This window comes from Anticarsia gemmatalis, chromosome 2, assembly GCF_050436995.1.
Source record: "Anticarsia gemmatalis isolate Benzon Research Colony breed Stoneville strain chromosome 2, ilAntGemm2 primary, whole genome shotgun sequence".
Taxonomy (NCBI): domain Eukaryota; kingdom Metazoa; phylum Arthropoda; class Insecta; order Lepidoptera; family Erebidae; genus Anticarsia; species Anticarsia gemmatalis.
Window position 1 is genome coordinate 14,144,319 of NC_134746.1, and position 18,426 is coordinate 14,162,744.

The 18,426-nt window shown below is 33.9% G+C and overlaps 2 protein-coding genes across 7 annotated transcripts in view; one reads left to right on the top strand and one right to left on the bottom strand.

Annotated features, from left to right (window-relative positions):
• Lsm11 (U6 snRNA-associated Sm-like protein LSm11) overlaps positions 1-17,703 on the bottom strand; it is a 39,035-nt gene extending 21,332 nt beyond the window's left edge. The window contains exons 1-2 of the mRNA XM_076134121.1: positions 17,354-17,703; positions 9,887-10,002 (exon numbers count right to left, since the gene is read on the bottom strand). Of these exons, the coding sequence (XP_075990236.1) occupies positions 9,887-10,002; positions 17,354-17,657 (420 nt within the window). The 5' untranslated portion in view covers positions 17,658-17,703. The remainder of the gene's footprint in view (positions 1-9,886; positions 10,003-17,353) is intronic.
• The window catches only part of Eip74EF (Ecdysone-induced protein E74), a 217,478-nt gene that overhangs the window by 72,974 nt on the left and 126,078 nt on the right, over positions 1-18,426 (top strand). For all 6 annotated transcript variants that reach the window (XM_076134105.1, XM_076134091.1, XM_076134093.1 and 3 more), the window contains one exon: positions 3,198-3,258. The gene's annotated coding sequence lies outside the window, so the exon portion shown is untranslated. The remainder of the gene's footprint in view (positions 1-3,197; positions 3,259-18,426) is intronic.

The following is an 18,426-nucleotide window of genomic DNA, read 5'->3' on the forward strand; positions in this document are numbered from 1 at the left end:
ATCCAAAAAATGAAGAATTTCAATAACAAACTCAATGATCTTTTTATGATAATCATCTAATGTGTTTAGGAAGTATGTTTCTTATGTTAATTTATTTACATTGGCCTTAAGGTTTCATGAACATTTTAATAATTATTTCGCTAATGGTCGTATATTTGCAATTAAGAAATAAATATTCTATATTTTGTTAAAGAATGAAATTGTTACACTACATAATATAGCTCTTATATGACAATTTATGGGTTTTGTGTGCTTTAAATATGAAATCAATTGAAACACTTTACCTATAAAAAGTTGACCGTATAAAATACTGAAAATTCCTTGTAAATATCACGTTAACATCACAATTTTTCTGCTATATCCTTCTGTAAACTTTCCTCTCGTACCCGCAGAATTACTTCGCTCAGTCGGTAATAGTGCACCGTATAAGTTTCATATCAATTATGCAACTGGCGATACAATCACACACACTAACCCACATCAGAGTTATCGCAATCAAAACAATATTATCGGAGAGAAGTGCATCGAGCAGGAAGCGTGCGCAGGCGCAGGCGCCGGCCATGACAGCGCGCCATGACAGTCGCGCCGAGGTCGCTAGCGCACACCAACAACGTAATTCTGACGCGTTTTGCGTAACAATACTCTGTTTGTTGTGATCGATTACTCGTCACTGATCAAAACAATTGTGTACAATATCACCAAGATCACAACTACGGTCACTGTTTGATAGCACTCGTAGAAAATCTGCTACACTTTAGGTGAAGACTACGCGACCTTTATTCACACTCAGCAACTGATTTCACCTATAGGATTAATCTGCCCCTATTTTTAACAAGTCAATAGGTTATCTTCGTTCAGTAACTGATCAAAACGAGTCCATCTATCACTCTTCACGAATATATTTACCAAAACAAACTCCACGCGTGATTCGTACTTAGTTATTTACATTCAAATTCGATAGCACCCAATACATTCACTATCTCTCACCTGCAATGCGTCTATCGAAAGAATCTATACAGTTGCGCAATCAGCATATTACAAGTATAATATTAAAAAGGTAGAATTCTCTGACATTAGTCAGCAACAGTCAGTCACAGAGGCTAAACTTTCTCGTGTTATGCGCAGCGAAGATGCAAATTGCGCCAATCATCGGTGAATCAGCGGTATACTGAATGCATACTGACAATTTCTTTATTCCCTCTCTCATTATGGGTTAAAGACCAATCGAATTATGAGCGAATTAGAGGAAAAAGAAAGTCGCATTTCGAATACACGAGTACAATATTAAATGGAAATAAAATTGCGGGTAGTTGGGAAATTACAGTCTTCTGAAAGCACTATAAAAACAGCTTCAATTAGACAACACCTGGTTAAACGAAGCTTCTAACTTGAGATTTTGAAAAGGTATTAAGGTTGCAAGGATGGTCTGACTTAAGTACTATCGTTGTGTAACATTACATATAAAGAGATATACAAACGAAGTTTAACATAAGCCTCTTGAAAACTAAACAGCTTTTTCTATTTACTTGTTGACGAGGTTACATCATCTTGCATTTACCATTCACTCATACAAATACGAGAGGAAAACTTGAAGAATTATCTTGCAACTAAACCTATTTGATAAAACGAGAAAAGGTAGAAGAGAATTTACAAACTATAATCTAGCTGAAGAGACTATAGTTTTTTCTCAAAACGTGGCAATTTCTGGAACTAGTCAGATTATAAACAAAATAGCCACATTTATAAATAAGACTATATGCATTTCTTTATTATAGGCTGTATTCTACAACGCTGTGACCTCCGAAGAGGAGAAATGAGACTCAAAGTAAAAATAATGCAATAAATATCGCCTTAAACACAAGTGAAACTGCAGACAGATTAAAAAGCAGTTAAGATTTGCAGAGTCAGTCATCAAATGACCTATAGTGTAACCTAGACCGCTCCATCTCGCAAAGGTCAAAGTTAAAAAGATTACAATAATTCTTGAAAACGACGAGGAAAACCGTAAGAGGAAGGTGACAACTACTTCCCGTTAATTCATGCATAATTATTAAACATGATATATCAACTTTATGCATATAATTATTAATTTCATTGGAAAATTACTTTCGTAACGAAAAAACCAAGAGAATTCTTTTAACAGACATGACATCATCTGTTGAAAGTCAATGCTTGTCTGTTGCTCTTTAACGGCTAAACTACTGAACTGATTTTGATGAAATTTTGCTTAGGGATAGCTGGAGACTCCGGATCAAATATTGACTACCAAAAATTCTGTAATAGGGGATGGCTAGCTAATATAATAATATTTTTCAGATTATTATCTTTGTAGCACGCCCATTACAATTTCTAGTTTTGCTCTTATAAGTGCCGGCTCCTATAGACCTCTCACATCGTGTAATGATTTAGAAACACAATAGACTTATAAATCATGCACCCTATCGGCTCAAAGACCCATAGGTTAGAACTTTACATTTATTAACAGTAAACATCATCGGTCTTTGTCCGGTGTGCGTATGCGCAGCGCAACAAACACGCATGCGCGTGGGAAGACGAACACACACGATATATGATTATGTGTTGGACATTTGCAAGCTTGTTTTTCCTTTACAACTTTTATTTACTAGGAAGCTTAGATTAATGTTGTTTTTCATTTGTCAGTTATAACTAATAAATACTGCACATTGTACGTTATTTTATGATATTGGTGTATTATACTTAAATGTAAAATACTTAAATTAGTAAAAATTAAATATGCATTAATGAAGATATCTAATTAATCAAAAGACAAGTGTTGCGGTGCATGTAAGACGTCCGTCACCGTCGGCGGTCGGGCGGCGACTGCGCTTGCGTGCGGCTCAGCCGTCGACAGGCGGAAGCGTGCGCGCGCGCACCCGCGCAAGGCTACGCTCATGACCTCGCACCGTCTTTGTCTAGCGCTATCTAAGCGTCTGTTTACCCGCGAGGCCGAATGCATCATACCTTTGCTTGGCGCGTACTTGAAAACTAAATGATTATTGAAACCATAAATTTATCGTTAGGGTATACGAGTACGTTTCTTTTTGAAAAGAAACCTTGTAGATAAATTGAGTGATAATGAACGGAGGTGCGAAGGTGCTTTTCAACTATAGCGCTTAATGCATTTATAATTCTTGATACTTGAACTTTTTACTTATGTATTTTTGTTTTATTTACAGATATGGCGCGATTCTCGTAATCGCCTCGATTGGATAAACCTTTGGGAGCTGTTAAAGAGATGTAAGTTTGCTTTAGATATTAATAACAGGCGGAAAATAACTGTAAAGGGCTTGTAGTAAACACGTGATTACGTATCTATAACAGCGTCAATAGTAATAATAATAGAGGACGCGGAAAATACTGGAACAAACTGGATTTATCATTTACATTAAAAAGTATCAAAACCTTTCCTGCTTAGGCATTCCAGGATAATGTATACAAATACCAAAAATTAAACATAATATTACAAAACTGACACTTATTACTAGGGCATTAAAGTCGATTTTCCGTAGAAAATTGTAAATTTTCCTGAACCTTATTTCTGAAAGTATTTTGGAACGAAAACGACATTACTACTTAATGGATTTCAGTTTTTTTCAGTTGTAGTGCTACATTTGTTTTCCTCTAGAATAATTAAAAATATTTCAAGTAAAATTTTCAACTTGAAGCCATGGCTCCAATTCATTTTTTACTTTTTAATATGGGCCCAGATTAAAAAAGTCAGTCAACAAAAGTTCATAAACAAACTACGTAGTTTCTAAAGCCTATATATTTTTCAAAGTCCGTATATAACTAGAAAACAAAATGTATATATTTACTGCGGTTAAGAGCTCGTGTGGTGCGTTTTTTTAACCTCACTTCGAATGTAGGCGACCTTGTCATTGCGCATATTTCGGGGTGAACCGCTGTCGAGTACCGACAGCACAGACTTAAAGCACAGATTATATTGGAAAAACTTCAGTATAAGGCACGCAAGGAAATTAACTAAGTACTTATTATACTTGTCTCTGATAGAAACGACAAATGCACTGGAAAATCTTTTGTTGTGTATCTCCGAAATAAAGAAAGAATGGGCCGTTTCGGCTGTAGGTGTAACGTATAAAAAAATAATTTCGAAATACCGTCCACAAATGATGAAGTTTGTGTTGTTGAAGGAATGTTTTTCCAAAAAATGTATGTATGTATTTATAATTCTAGGGAGCGTTCTTTTTTCCCAAATCACTTCTATAGTGTCTTTAGATTTTCCTTACAAATGTAATAATACCTTTAAAAGTAAGGTAAAGCTTATATTATTGTAATACTACAGTAAAGAACCGCGGTTACTACGAGTGAATCATTGTACGCGCGGAGTCAATATACTAGGCAAATTTTCCGCCTAGCTGAGGATAAAACATTTCATATTCATTATAATTTATTACATTTATTATGCATTTGTTTATACCTGTTATATCTTCCGTAATAAAACGGGTCATTTCAAGGATCTGCATACATTTTCTTTTTCAAGTAACGTTGCAACTTGTCTATTTTTTCAAAAAAGTTTCGAAAAATTTATTTCGACTCCCATTTAGTTAGATAAATCTAGTTGTAAGGACGTTTAAAAAGGAGTAAAGGGAAAATATGGTATTTAATTGTTTAACTAATTATTGACTTTATACTATGGTCTCGGGTTTGGATACTATCTGAAGAATCTTTTGCTATCACGAGGCATCGGTTTAAAAAAGTAGTGTTTTAGAATCAAGAGTGTAGACATATTAAATATAAGCTCATTTCTACACAAAAATACTTATGAAACCTAGAGATTTCTTTTTAGTATAAATGAATAATACTACTATTGCAATAGGCATATTTTTCTAGAAACTTCTGCGTGATAAAATAATTAGATACGATGACGTCACGCGTAGGTTTCAGGAAAACCGTACGTTTCCTGTTAACATCAACCATGAACGTTGTCCCTATTAGTTAATAGTTAACTTTAATTATAATTATATCGACTTTACTCTTTGTATTAATTACGTATTAGTTATTTAGTAGTACTTGACCTTTACGCATCAAAAGTAATCTTAAGTAAATTTATATTTAATCTTATATCTATACATCAATGTAATAAAGTAAAAGAGATTTTTTTTGTTTTACGAATGGAATGCAATAAAGCAAAGCCACAGAAGTAAGGTAAGTTGAAAGGAATATTGCATAGTACAGCATTATTAAAAATACATAAAAAATTTAGATACTCAAAAAAAATTAAGGAATGTGTAACTTTATGGCTAGTTTAAAAATGTTTCTGGAATGTAAAAGTCTACAATACATTTAAACTACATTAATAATTAATAAATTAATCTACATAAATTATACTTACAATACAAACATAGTACTTAACTTATATAGTACTTACTTAACACAGGCATGACCTATATACATAGAACATAGAAAAATATTAAACTTTACCTATCCCTCAATGAAATAACACGAATAGTAATCTACTTAAAAAATCTTTATTTAACCACCTCACATTTGCCGACGGTAATAATCTTTAATACTATGAAAATAATCTCAAGTGTAATGAAGGGCAAAAAAAACACCTACAAAAAGTATTGTATGGACAAAAACCTGCTCCAAATATAGGCGGACTCGCTCACCGGACCTTTCATGGTAACCGCTTCACTCTAACTTGTGCAGGTGTGCCAAACATTTTGGGCCTCAATGTCACGGTATTTGTGTGACAGATTTTGACGGGAGAGTACAATATGACAGGTTTATTTAATTTTACAAATTAAAAGTTACATATGTTTTATTAGTAAAATTAAGGGTATAAATAGAGAGATTTAAATGGCCTCTATAACCACAAAATCATAAAAAATACTATAAATTTTGAGTACAAAATAATGCATGATTAATTAGTTTATACAAAAATATATTTGGTCCAAAGGTTGCCCACCTCTGAACCTCTAGAAGCGGCCAATCAATTACATATTGAAGTCTTACGTCCAAGGCGAGCTACACCAAAATCGAATAATGACAGATAAATGTCTTAAACTAGGAAGTATCGTGCTCGATTCGTCCTAGCAGGCCCTTGTTAACACGCACACACACAAACACACAGACAGACACACAGACACACACACAAACACACACACATCGAGAAAAATGGCCATGAGATAACTGACATCACAACAAGGTCCACCGATACGGTTAACAAAATAAATATTTTTTTTGTTAGTTTGAAAATATTGAAATCATGCACAGTGACGTCATAAATTGCCTTGAACTTTTCTGAAAAACTTTGAATTTTACAACTGCATTTTATATGCATGTTTGTTTTTTTACGTTTTTGTTACATATTCTTGATTTGTAAGGTATCTTAACAGTTGTATACTTGAAATTTATCAGGATATGTAAATACGTGTTGTGTTTATATGCATGAATAATAACGCTAAATATTTTTTAATCTAATCATAATAGTTTTAGCTTTTTAGCCTCACAATTACGTCAGCTATTCTTAGAACCTTAGCTAGGCTCTACACATTAAGACAACTTCAAATCATAATGCCTGAGTAATTTGATCTGTGCCACTCTTGTCTAGGTTTTTTATTCATAGCAAGCCTTTCAGAGCCAAGCTCAACTTTTTTTTCTTTTAACCCGTAACTGTCCCACTACTAGGCAAGGTTCTTCTCCCGTATGATAGAAAGGTTCCATTGATTTAAGCTCGACTATAAAATAAAAAAGTCCTTACACATTGTATGCGACCAGTACACCCACGTGCATCACGCATGCTGCGTAACATATAGTAATGAGTGTACAAGTGTATGAATGTTTGAGTGTATGAACGTTTGTATGAGTCTGTATGAGTGTGTATGAGCTTGTATGAGTGTCTGTGCGACACCCGCCGGCCTTCATCGCCCGGACCAATGAATATTTTTAACGTAGGGCCCACGCACCATACGATACCATTCTTGCATATAGTTGAACCAAATTTGACCAGTTGACAATGAAATTGAGGCTACCAATTCACCTTTACAATTAGAGTATTATTTACATCACAAAGGGGTTGTTATAAATTGTAACAGTATTAAATTATATTGAGAGATGACCTAGTAGTATATTATATTTTTGACATACACAAATAAAGTCCGGAGTTTAATTTGCGATTCGAAAATATAAAACTCTTGTGAGGTTTAGTAATGTGGGTAAATTTAAATACTAGAATTTATAGAGAAAATATTTACCATATGAATGTAGAGCGCAAAAATAGAAAACACACCACAAAAAAATATATATTACTACATCTATTTTTATCACATCGGACCCGCAACAAATAATTATTGAAAAAATAAAAAAATCGCACAAAAAAAGATCATATATACATCGACATAGTATAATAAAGTTACTTGAAACACATTATCCAATTTCCCTCATAATAAACTTATTAAACAAGTAAACAAAGAGTTATTTAAACAAATCAGGTAATCAGTATTCAAGGTAAATAGGGCTCAAAGCGATGATTACATTCTGTTTGTACGCCTCACACGAGGAAACAAAAAAACACATTATATACCGAAAAGCCCTTGAGGCTACGAATAACTCTAATTATTTCGGTTGTTTACTTCAACAACTAAATAACACTTATCATTTCTAAAAATAACTTATATTTATATATTTTTTTACCTAATTATCTTATTTCTTAATTTTTTAAAGACAACTCCCGTACTAAAAAATATAGTTAAAATGGGAGTAGATTTGTAGGTGTTTAAATAAAAAATACTTTAGTATATAAGTTGAGTCAATGTGTGATTCAAATTGAGAGGATATAATATATGTGATTCATTTATGATTAAGCGATAAAGCTGTTGTTGCTATAGTGACAAATTGTAATGTAAGATAATTGTACTGCATAAAGCGGATATCTAGACATTAAATCTTCAGCAATACCTTGTCCAAATAATGGATGTGTTGTTGTTTATTACTTAATTAAATATACATTTGAAGTCACAATTTTCTAAAGGAAAGCATAAAAGAGAAAAAGGGAAAAATATAACAAAAAGAACATTCTGGCAGATCTAAATAAATATAATTATCTAGCGTTATATTACCGTTAAAAATATACATTAACAACACACATTTCCTCATAAAAACTGCTGTACTATTTATGTAAAGTTTCGCCTTCGTTACAAAGTGAGAAAACACATTGCACCGGCCCGATATAGTCGCATGTCGGTTGCAAATTGCGGCGGCGCAAACGGCGACACCGGACGCGCGCGGCTGAAGGCTCTTCCTAGACTACTATGAGTCAGCAGAATATGTTCTAGAAAATTCTCGACGCCCTTATCGTGTTATAATAATTATCTCGTTCACGGTCTCAATTACAACAATAGTTTTGAAACACTGGTAATGAATTAATTATTTACTTCTATATCTGTTAGAAATAGAACTCGACTCGTGCTATCATAACTACAGATGGAGTGCAAAATAGAAACTATATTTTCTATACATTTAGGTCACTGTTCCACATATACGGTAGCTACTTGTATATGCTGTAATGTGCTGGCTTTTAATCTGCAGGTATGATTTAGGTTCCAAGTATTTACCTAATTTCCCATGATCTTTCGTCCATTTTCCGAAGTTAATAGTAGCCTGTGATAATCAAGAATAGTTTTGTTTACTGTATGTACTATTAAAACAGGTTCTAGAGTTATACAAATAACCCCTTAAAGACACAACCTTTCACCTATATCATCGAATAAAAATATCAAAAATCGTTTCAACATATTTAAAGACTAGTTCCAGAATATTCCACATTTCTCCATGTTTGAAGCTCGTCAATTGGCTTTAGAAAGGGCTTTGTACTATTTCGGTTTTGGGCAAGCCATCAGTCATCAAACGGGCAGTAGTTTCCGTGTTGGCAGCAGGCCAGAGACGCACAAAGGATGCATTAAGGGCCCAGATTATGACATGCACTTCTAAACACGGGTTAGCTGCGTCCTAGTTTACAACTACCTGTTTTATGGTTTTATGTAATTTTTTCATGTTTTTGTAAACATTTTTTTTATGTAGTGGCCAAGTTACGATATGGTCGTTTGAAGCTGTATTTCTTTGCTGTTGGACTGAAACTGTCATCCGTGGCTTGAGAAAATTACGATAACCAAAAGCAGCAATGTATTTGATCCCTGATACGATTTCACTTCTGATGAAAAAATAATTTGTTAGCTCAAGATATACCTCATAACCTATACTATCAATTTAAAAATATGGAAAAGAAACACAAATTTTTAACAACTCATGAAAACCTCTGTAAAAATTTCAAGGTTTCAAAAACAGGTATTTATGTCCATTTAAGTCTTTTATTAGTTTCAAAACAAAGACGACCTTCATGTTCGTTGTACTTGAAGAAATAATGTTTATATAAAACCCTTGTTCTAATTATGAGTAATAATTTACAACGCATGAACATCTTCATATAAATGTTATATTTTTATGATACGCAATTAAAATAACATGTTCAACCATTCAGTTTTATGTAAAGTGCATATAACATCAATAAATAAATGTAACTCATTTATTCTTCGAGTTCCAAGTTTCATACATACATAATATTTCGCCCTTTTCCTATAGGTACAAACACTTAGTACAAACTTTCCTTGCCTCATTCACATCCATACATCTAAAGAGATCATTATTACTATTCCCAGAATTCCTTGCTTAAAAAGGTATTCTTTGAGATAATCCAGGTTTATAAACTATCTGTGCGCTCAAACTTCATCAAAATCCATTCAGCAGTTTCAGCGTAAACGATTAACAAACATACATACATCCGTATTTACAAGAACAGTAAGCTTCTGCAACAAATACTGCTCATATATGACTTTAGACCTACCTTTACTCTCAATCGTTGGTCCACACATTCTCTCAGAACTCCTAGTGGTCCAAATATGGTGTCCATGCGAGTGAGGACGTTCTTCGTCTTCCATTGTTTCTTCTCTGGCAATAACGCTGTAACAAGAGCATCGGTTATCATTAACTGCCAGATGTGATAGGACACTTTTGCTGTTCCTCTAAAGCTCTGAAGAGAGGATGGGTCATTTTGAAATCATGGTCGTGAATGACTTGAACAACAGCATGAACTAACTGCATGAACTATATAAAACAATAATACTATCTATAAAAAGGTCATGTTTAACTATAATTTATTTTGAAACTTAATAGGATTAAAGCTAAGAATATCAATTTGCGACTACGCTACGTTTAGTTCAATATAATAATATGCAGAAAAGTCGAGGAAAATCAATGAAAAATCCACTTTAGATAATACTGTAGTATTCAGATTCATTTCGTATTCCAGGGATATAAACGTTATAAAATTGAGAAAAACCACTAAAACTACCTAAGTTATTTAGTGACGTCAGAACAAGTAATTCCCAGTAATCTCTAAAGATAGAGATATATGATAAAAGACTGCAAAACTTGAAGGCAAACGTGTGGCGTCCGAGCTTACAATACAGGAAAAACATTTATTTCTATTATATATTACAATAATCATTACAATTTATTAACGGTGATATAAGGAAATCAAACACAAATACCTAGGGCAAAAATGTGAAATATATAAAATTTACCGGGAAAATTAAAGTGATCGAATAGCGTTTCTGAAACGATTTTTTATCTGGCAGTGGAAGAAAGTCACTTCGCTTCTAACCACTGCGCTAGGTGTCATGGATTCCATTCCATTCGTATGGGACGTCATCAAAATTAGTCATTGCGAATTGGGTAATACGCGTAAAGTATTTCATACCTATATTTGTAAAAGTCCCCTCGACACAATATCAATGTCTGCAATCACCCCAAACGTCATTTTTACAACAAGGAAAAACTCTTGCAACATCATTTGTTCAGAACTTTGTAACAACGGAGCACGTGCAAAATATTCAGCAAGAATTCGGTACGGTGACGTAGACGCTTTGCTACAGTTATTGTGACGTCATTAGCCTCGTCACAGATATAATTAGAGGCCGGATACGTCAGACACAGGCACAAATAAAACCGGTTAATTAATACATTTCTTTAAATATAATTGAATCATGTTTACGTAGTATTAGCATAATTTTTGCTCGGGTTATTTGGTAGAATTAAATTATTTTGGGATTTTTTCTGGTATTTATAATAGCGATGACTTGTCACTGTTAGACTTAGCTTTTTGCAATAACAAACTTATTTTTAATTCGAAATAGGGTTTTATTTCCGAAAATAAATATTCTGTACATTCTTGACATTTTATTTTGAGACGGAAAGGGTAAATGAAAATTGAATGTGGGAGTGAAAGAGGTAAAATTAAATTCCTTTCTTTGACACCTACACTATAACTTTTAAAAACATTACTCCTTCTTGCAATCGGGTAACAACCGCAAAATTCAAAGACAATTACCAGTATATGAATCACAAACTTATATTAGTGTATTACGATAACAAAAGTACGAGAAGTCATTGCTCGGCCGCTATCGGCGACGCGAAGAATACACCTGTTAAAATATCAGCCCAAGTCGGCGTACGAACGTGCACTCACCCACCGGTCACTGTCTGCTATGCACTGTATTATATGGATCATAAAAATATACTTATTTTTGTTCTGTATCTGTACGTTTTGCGAAGTATTTATAGATTATTTGATTGAAGTTTCAAGAAAATGCAGGGAAATCTATGGGTAGTGCTTGCTTTACTATTCAGCTTGTGGAAATAAATCTTTTTACTAAAAAGAGGCACAAATCTTGTAAGTTAGATTTTTATTAAAAGACCCCTAAGGTTTAGAAAGAACAGTAAAGAAATAGTCGTATCACAAATGATGGAATGACAATGAAACTTAACTCGTATAGAGTGAAAGAAATTATGTAAATAGCAAAAATACTACGACAGGGCTATAAACTTATTCAAAGGTAAAATGCATAAAAACTAGAGCAGTTTAAAAGACCGTAAAAGATGTATAAAATGCCTTTTAACAGTAGTGAGCGAAATTGCTATGGCATTTCAAATGATCTATTAGTATTACATTCCAGTAATAAATTCAGTGTTTTGAGCAATTTCTATTATCTTGTAATTAGTCCTAGATAAAATATAGCGATAGGTTGACGATTTATGGTCTTAACGTCTTTGGGAATACCCTACAGGCGTTTATAAAATGACATTTACTATTCCTTCAAAACTTTAGTTTATATTTTCACACGATTACTTACGCATTATTTTACACTCAGCTACAATATTCTATGCATATTTTCTACATTACAATACAATCGATCATTCTGTTGATAACTTAATATGCCAAACAAACTTTCTAAATCAAAGAAAAAAGTGTTCACCAAAACGAGTTACTAGGATCACAGAAACGCGAAGAGATTATCTTTTATTCGTGGATCGTTCTTAAAAACTCGGACTGCATACCCAATAAATCTTAGTTAAAAGCATGCTCGATGCAGTTTCTACTATTTATAACTAAATTATTGCTGTTACGATGTATTGATAAATGTTTCTAAATATAGTCTATCTAAATGAAATCAAGAGCGGCTACACCAAACGGGTTCCTTCATTAGAGCCGACTTGGAAACGAGACTAAGAATTAGACGAATGTAAGCAACAAAAAACGAAATATGATCGATCGATAGCGACATTATAATATCGATTACCAATATGTAAATAGCATCGATTGATTAGAAACGAGTCGACTGAAATGGAAACTCAAACAAAAACGAAATTATTGACCAAAACGTGTAGTTAATGAACCTGGAAGTATTATAAACATCAATAACAAATAGAGAGCAAACAAAATCCATTAAACACTCATCAATTCATCATCAGATTAGAAAAAAAACGCGTAAACTATCAACAAATGCATGCAGCGGTGCGAGCGAGGTACCAGGCTGGCATGGCTCGCGAGCGGTCGCCGATCGCGAATTACTTTCACTCGACTATCCCCGGGCGCTGACCGCGCGGCCGGGGTCGTCGGCCGCGAGCGAGCGCGGGAAACGCCACCCGCCATCGCGCCATTCAGAAAAGCGCGCCATGTTTACACAGATGCGCGCCGAAACGCGTGCCGTTGCATCACTTCCGTTTGCGTTCCGTTTCGCCGCTTATTGGCGACGACGTACCGATTTACTTTTATGCGTTTAACACAATTATTTTATTGCGTAATCGTGAATCTTAACTACGTCTGTGTCGACTGTAGGTTCTTATGGTTGTGTAGTGGGAGTATACTGTTTCTAATAAATTCTAGGGTTAGGTTTATTAAATGTAGGCGTATTTCGGTACCTAATTGTAGCGAAATAACGCACAGAGATAATTTGCAAATGATAATGGTGAGTAGGGCGGTGTGCGCACGCGCTGCCCGCCGGCTTAGCGTGATAGATAACACAACACGCAACTATTCGTTATCTTCTTTTATAATTCGTAAACATTGTAATACATGTAATTGTCTTTCTTTGAGTTTAATTATAATAATAATATGTTTGAATAAATTACAACTAATTATTTATGTTACCTACAGACCTGCTAGTGAAGTCTTGTTCGATCCAATTTTAATTTTATAGATCTCAAACACGTGTAAGACTAGAAACTTTAAAAGTAATTTATGATTTATAAGCAATATGACGCGCCAGACGTGAATAAATCAAGTTAACGTTACGATATCTTTAGGCAATTAAAAATTACTGAATAAATTTAGTCACAGACAAAACATACAATCTCATACTATTTTTATGGGCGTTATCTCGGATGACACAAATTGTTTATCGGCATTTCTTAGCGCACATTGTAAAAATAACAATAATTTTGACTGGTAACACAAGTTTTTGAGACAACATTTCGTCAGCCGCTTACAGGGTTGCCATAAAAACTAATTTATGATTCATTGCTTACCGTTTTGGATGAATCGAGAAAAAATAATGAATTTTGTGCGTCAACTCACGCACAATACTGATAAAGAATTACACGCACGCATATTTTCGTACTAACTACTAAATAATAAAGTACCTATATATTGGTATTTAAAATGTGTTATTGTATTGTGATGGAATTTATTGAGTGGCAAATTAGAATACAAAGTTCAACTCATAATCTTAATAAATAATCATGAATAAAAATAAACATACCTACCTACGTATATTTATTTAAAACTATTTAACGTACACCAGTTAGCAACAATATTAAATACTATTACATTATTTCATAGCTTTATTTTTCAGTCTAATAGTGACAGAAATGTACATTGAAATGAATGAATTTTCAAAGTGGAATGGCAAGGTCAAGAATTCAGGCTCAATTTCGTCTGGTGCCAACAACCCTAGGCGCAAAATCTCTGGATGGCATGTCAACGACCGAGACTCCAGGCCGAGTGAGACGGCGAGCACCACTCATGTGGAAAGCGGTTATGCAACAATCGTACACGCGAAAGTCTAGCGATGTTACGTTCGCACAACGATGCATCTAGATGAACGCAACGCGATTTATGCAGATACTCGCCGCAATCTCGACAACCATCATCAATTTCAGATTGTACACAAATCGGTGACAGTAATGATGAAACACGATCATCATTCTCAACATATAACTCATACTGATCCCACAAATACGACGCTTTAAAGAATTTTACTCAGTATTAAGTTACACGCTAGTCTACTTTCGAACGAGCACTTTCTTAGATAAACTCAATAGATGTAAATGCGCACGATTGTTCAGACCGTGTTTCAGTATTGCAAAACAATATGGCGAGCGCAATTATACTCTAGAATCTACCATTACGCTTATATTAGGCTTAACGATTGCACAAAAGTAGTCGATAATAGTAACGAACAAGGAGTTTACAAGCCAGCTGTGCTTAATCTATGGTACGTATACCTGTCACTTTCCACCGCCATTTTTGTCGATTTGGCGGGAAAATAATTGGTAATATTGTCACGCGATCGCGTGTTTCTGCTCTATGTGGTGTGTTGGTTAAAAGTATTAACGATTGCTTGATTACGTTTCAAGGGTGTTCAGGTGAATATAATAATTGTCTATTAAAACTATAAAGTAATATTATTTAACTGAACAATCTTATTTCGTCGATGCCTAAGTTACAATAAAAAAAAATGGGAACAGAGCGATAAACTTTAGACCTAAATTATAAGAACAATTTCTCTTGTAACAATAAAATCATCAAACCGTCACTAAAAAGAAAGACCCGATAACCTTTCCCCGATTCGTCTGAATGAAAATTTTCTATCTACCCACATTCTTAATGAATGCTAACATTTAAGTGCCATTTGTGCCATGTAACACACTCCCATGACTAGAAAACGAATTCGCAACACCATAATCTGCTATAATCGTCTGCTAAATTGTGACGAAACGTCTGTTCTAAGCCAAAACAAATTGTGGAAAAAAAAGGTTTATATAAGCAAGGCCGCCGGGCCAGCGGGTCACGGGCGATGCAAATGAGCTGATGCCATTGTTGATAGCAAGTCATTCACAAGCCAACCTGGATACGATACGTCCGTTAATAACAACGTGTTATATTTAGCATTTTTTTAAAGATTTTTTCGCGAAATCCGAGCCTAATTTTCAGTATTTTTGATTGATTCAGCCTGTAGGTACCCTGTAGTGTGAACGCTCTACGATTTACGATTATCCTTAGACGGAAAACTAAACTAACCTTTCAACTAATTGCTTTGATAGATACCTCGAAATAACATCTTTAACTAATATACAATCTATAATCAACAAAAAAACTTGATCATACACGGCGCTTTAGAAAAAGAGTGTAAAAAACTTTAAGTACCCACAAAACCTTCGTTCACTAATCTAAATCCGAGGTCACAACCCAAACCTTGATCCCTCGGAAGCCCCACAGCTGCCTGGGTGGGCTCCGTAGATTATCCAGGGGGGTGGCGGGGTAGTAAGCGTGCAGGGAGGCAGGGGAGGGAGGAGGGGGGGCAGGTCGTCGTACTCCGTTGACATAGAGCCGCGTGCGTTGAACGCGCGGCCTAGACTGACCTCATGTAGCGACCTGAGGTGTTACATGTGCCGTTTTGGATGTATGGATGACTGATTGATATGGCATGTTTTTTAATATTGTATGTGCATTGATGAATAATTCGAAATACACGTGGGTTTTGTATTTTCGTTGAAATTTTATGTTAATTAGTTGAACATTGGAATTTAGTGTTTTGTGTAATTTATTATGTTTAACAAATACTATTATTGTACAATTATTAAGTCATCCAAAATTTTTGGTTTGCATTAACACTAACATTAATTATTATATTTATTATTTCAAAGGCTTCTACATACATTGCAAATAGGCATTTCTATTCTAGTCAAAGATTAATCAAACTAAACTTGTCTCTATTTCACTCTCAATTAAATTTAATACCTGCTATTTCATTCTAATGCATCTCATATAATTTTAACAATGTTGGACTTTAAATACTAACCAAGTCACATGTTCACAATTAGAAAAATACTGCATACTTATTTATAAAACATTTGCTGTCACTTTATCTATCACATAAGCTATCCAACACTTATCTACAACTTTTAAAATAGTCCTATCTATGCAAAAGCAACCACAGGTCTTATTCACAAAGTATTAAAGGAATAATAAAGCCATATTATACCTAGTACTACAATCCTCTAACACAACAGGCCAACTTGTATATCGGACACAGGTGCAGCAACTCAGGTCAGCAACGTAATAGCATACGTACAGAGTTAACAGGTCAATAATGTCAAATATTATTACGATCTCCCATTACTAAGTAATTAGAGAGTGGTACATAATATACATTGCACTTACACTGCAGTTATTACTTCATAGTGACGTTGCAACCGTTATATAACTTAACGGAGGATAATATCACTATTATGATGTTATTTGCTATGTTTAGTAATACTTGCTTTAAGTGACGGCTATGATAAACATAAACTACTTAGATTCATTAAAAAATTGTATATATTTGTAATCTCATCTTGGACCTGTAGGACTTATGACTTTAGGTAAGATGTGACTTTAAAATGCTGCTCGCTATGATCCTGTTCTTGTCAAAATTTATAAGTACTGTTTACTTTCTACGTCTGTACATAATAACATACATAGGATATTAGAAAGTGGATCATTTTCTTGATGTTAAAGTTTCTGTCTAAGATATAAGTATAATTTTTATAAGAAATATATTAATTTTTATAATTGCTACGATGTTGTTCACCCATAAATATCAAGCACTTTGTTATTTTATAAATACTATGCTAATAATCTTAGTCACGACGAGAAAAATGAGCGGAATAACAACTTGTAACAATCAAAACATAACCTCAAAAACCATACCTTGATATTGTGCGAATCTTTGCTTATTCTTCTCTAACAACTGTTTCTCCTCTTCCTGTTTCTTCTTTTGTTTCTCTTCTGCCCTCTTTTTCACTAATTCTTTCTGTCCAACAGGAATTACTTCTACATCTCTTTTTGTCATTGCCGCCTCGAAATGACTTATATTTTCGTACATTGGAGCATTTTCTACCGGGACTTTTGTCTTTGTCGAATAGAGCGCTTTAATAGGATTAAAATTGGAACTACAAGCACTAACTTCTGACTCAGAAGTCGATGAAGAATCAGAATTATTTTCTTCCGACATGGTTATATTTTGATCAAAACATTGCAAACAAAATAGTAGCAATTTTGCCACAGATTATACAGAGTTCTTACTGTCATTACGACACGTTACGTTTCATGCATCAAACTTCACAATACGTTACGTGTCACCATTAAAAATATAATTTAATATTTTTTATACGTGATATTATAAAAAATCAATCAATGCAAGAATAATTCAATTCGTGTACTAAATACTTATTCATAAACTGAGTCTAACCGTCGTTTTGGTAAAAACCTAACAATTTATGATACGGAAACTATTTTGGAAACAATAATAAATAAATTACCTCGGAATAAATTGTTATAATTGCACTCTTTATTGGCATTGCAAGGCATATTGATCGCGTGGTAGAATGCTGAAGGTTCTTCCTTAACTGCATTAATTCAGTTATAATTACAACTGCAATATTGCAACAGGTAAAAGAAGCTAAAATACATTGAATATGAGTATTATTAAAAGAATATACTCTTTTACTCGGGCGCAATAATAATGATTAGATCATTAAAATGTATTTAACAGTATTAAAACAATAACTGGTTGTGTAAACAAGATAAGTATTAGCAAGATGTTAGCTTGTTGGTAATTACGCCAACTCAATGCAAGGTCCTCAGAGCAATATGCAATAGGAAGTAACTGATCCAAGGTTGCGTCTCACTGAAGTCTATAAATCTTTCAATAGGCAATCATATAGGATTTATAACCATTTACCGTAAAAAGAAAAACATGTGTGATCACACTTGTTACGTTT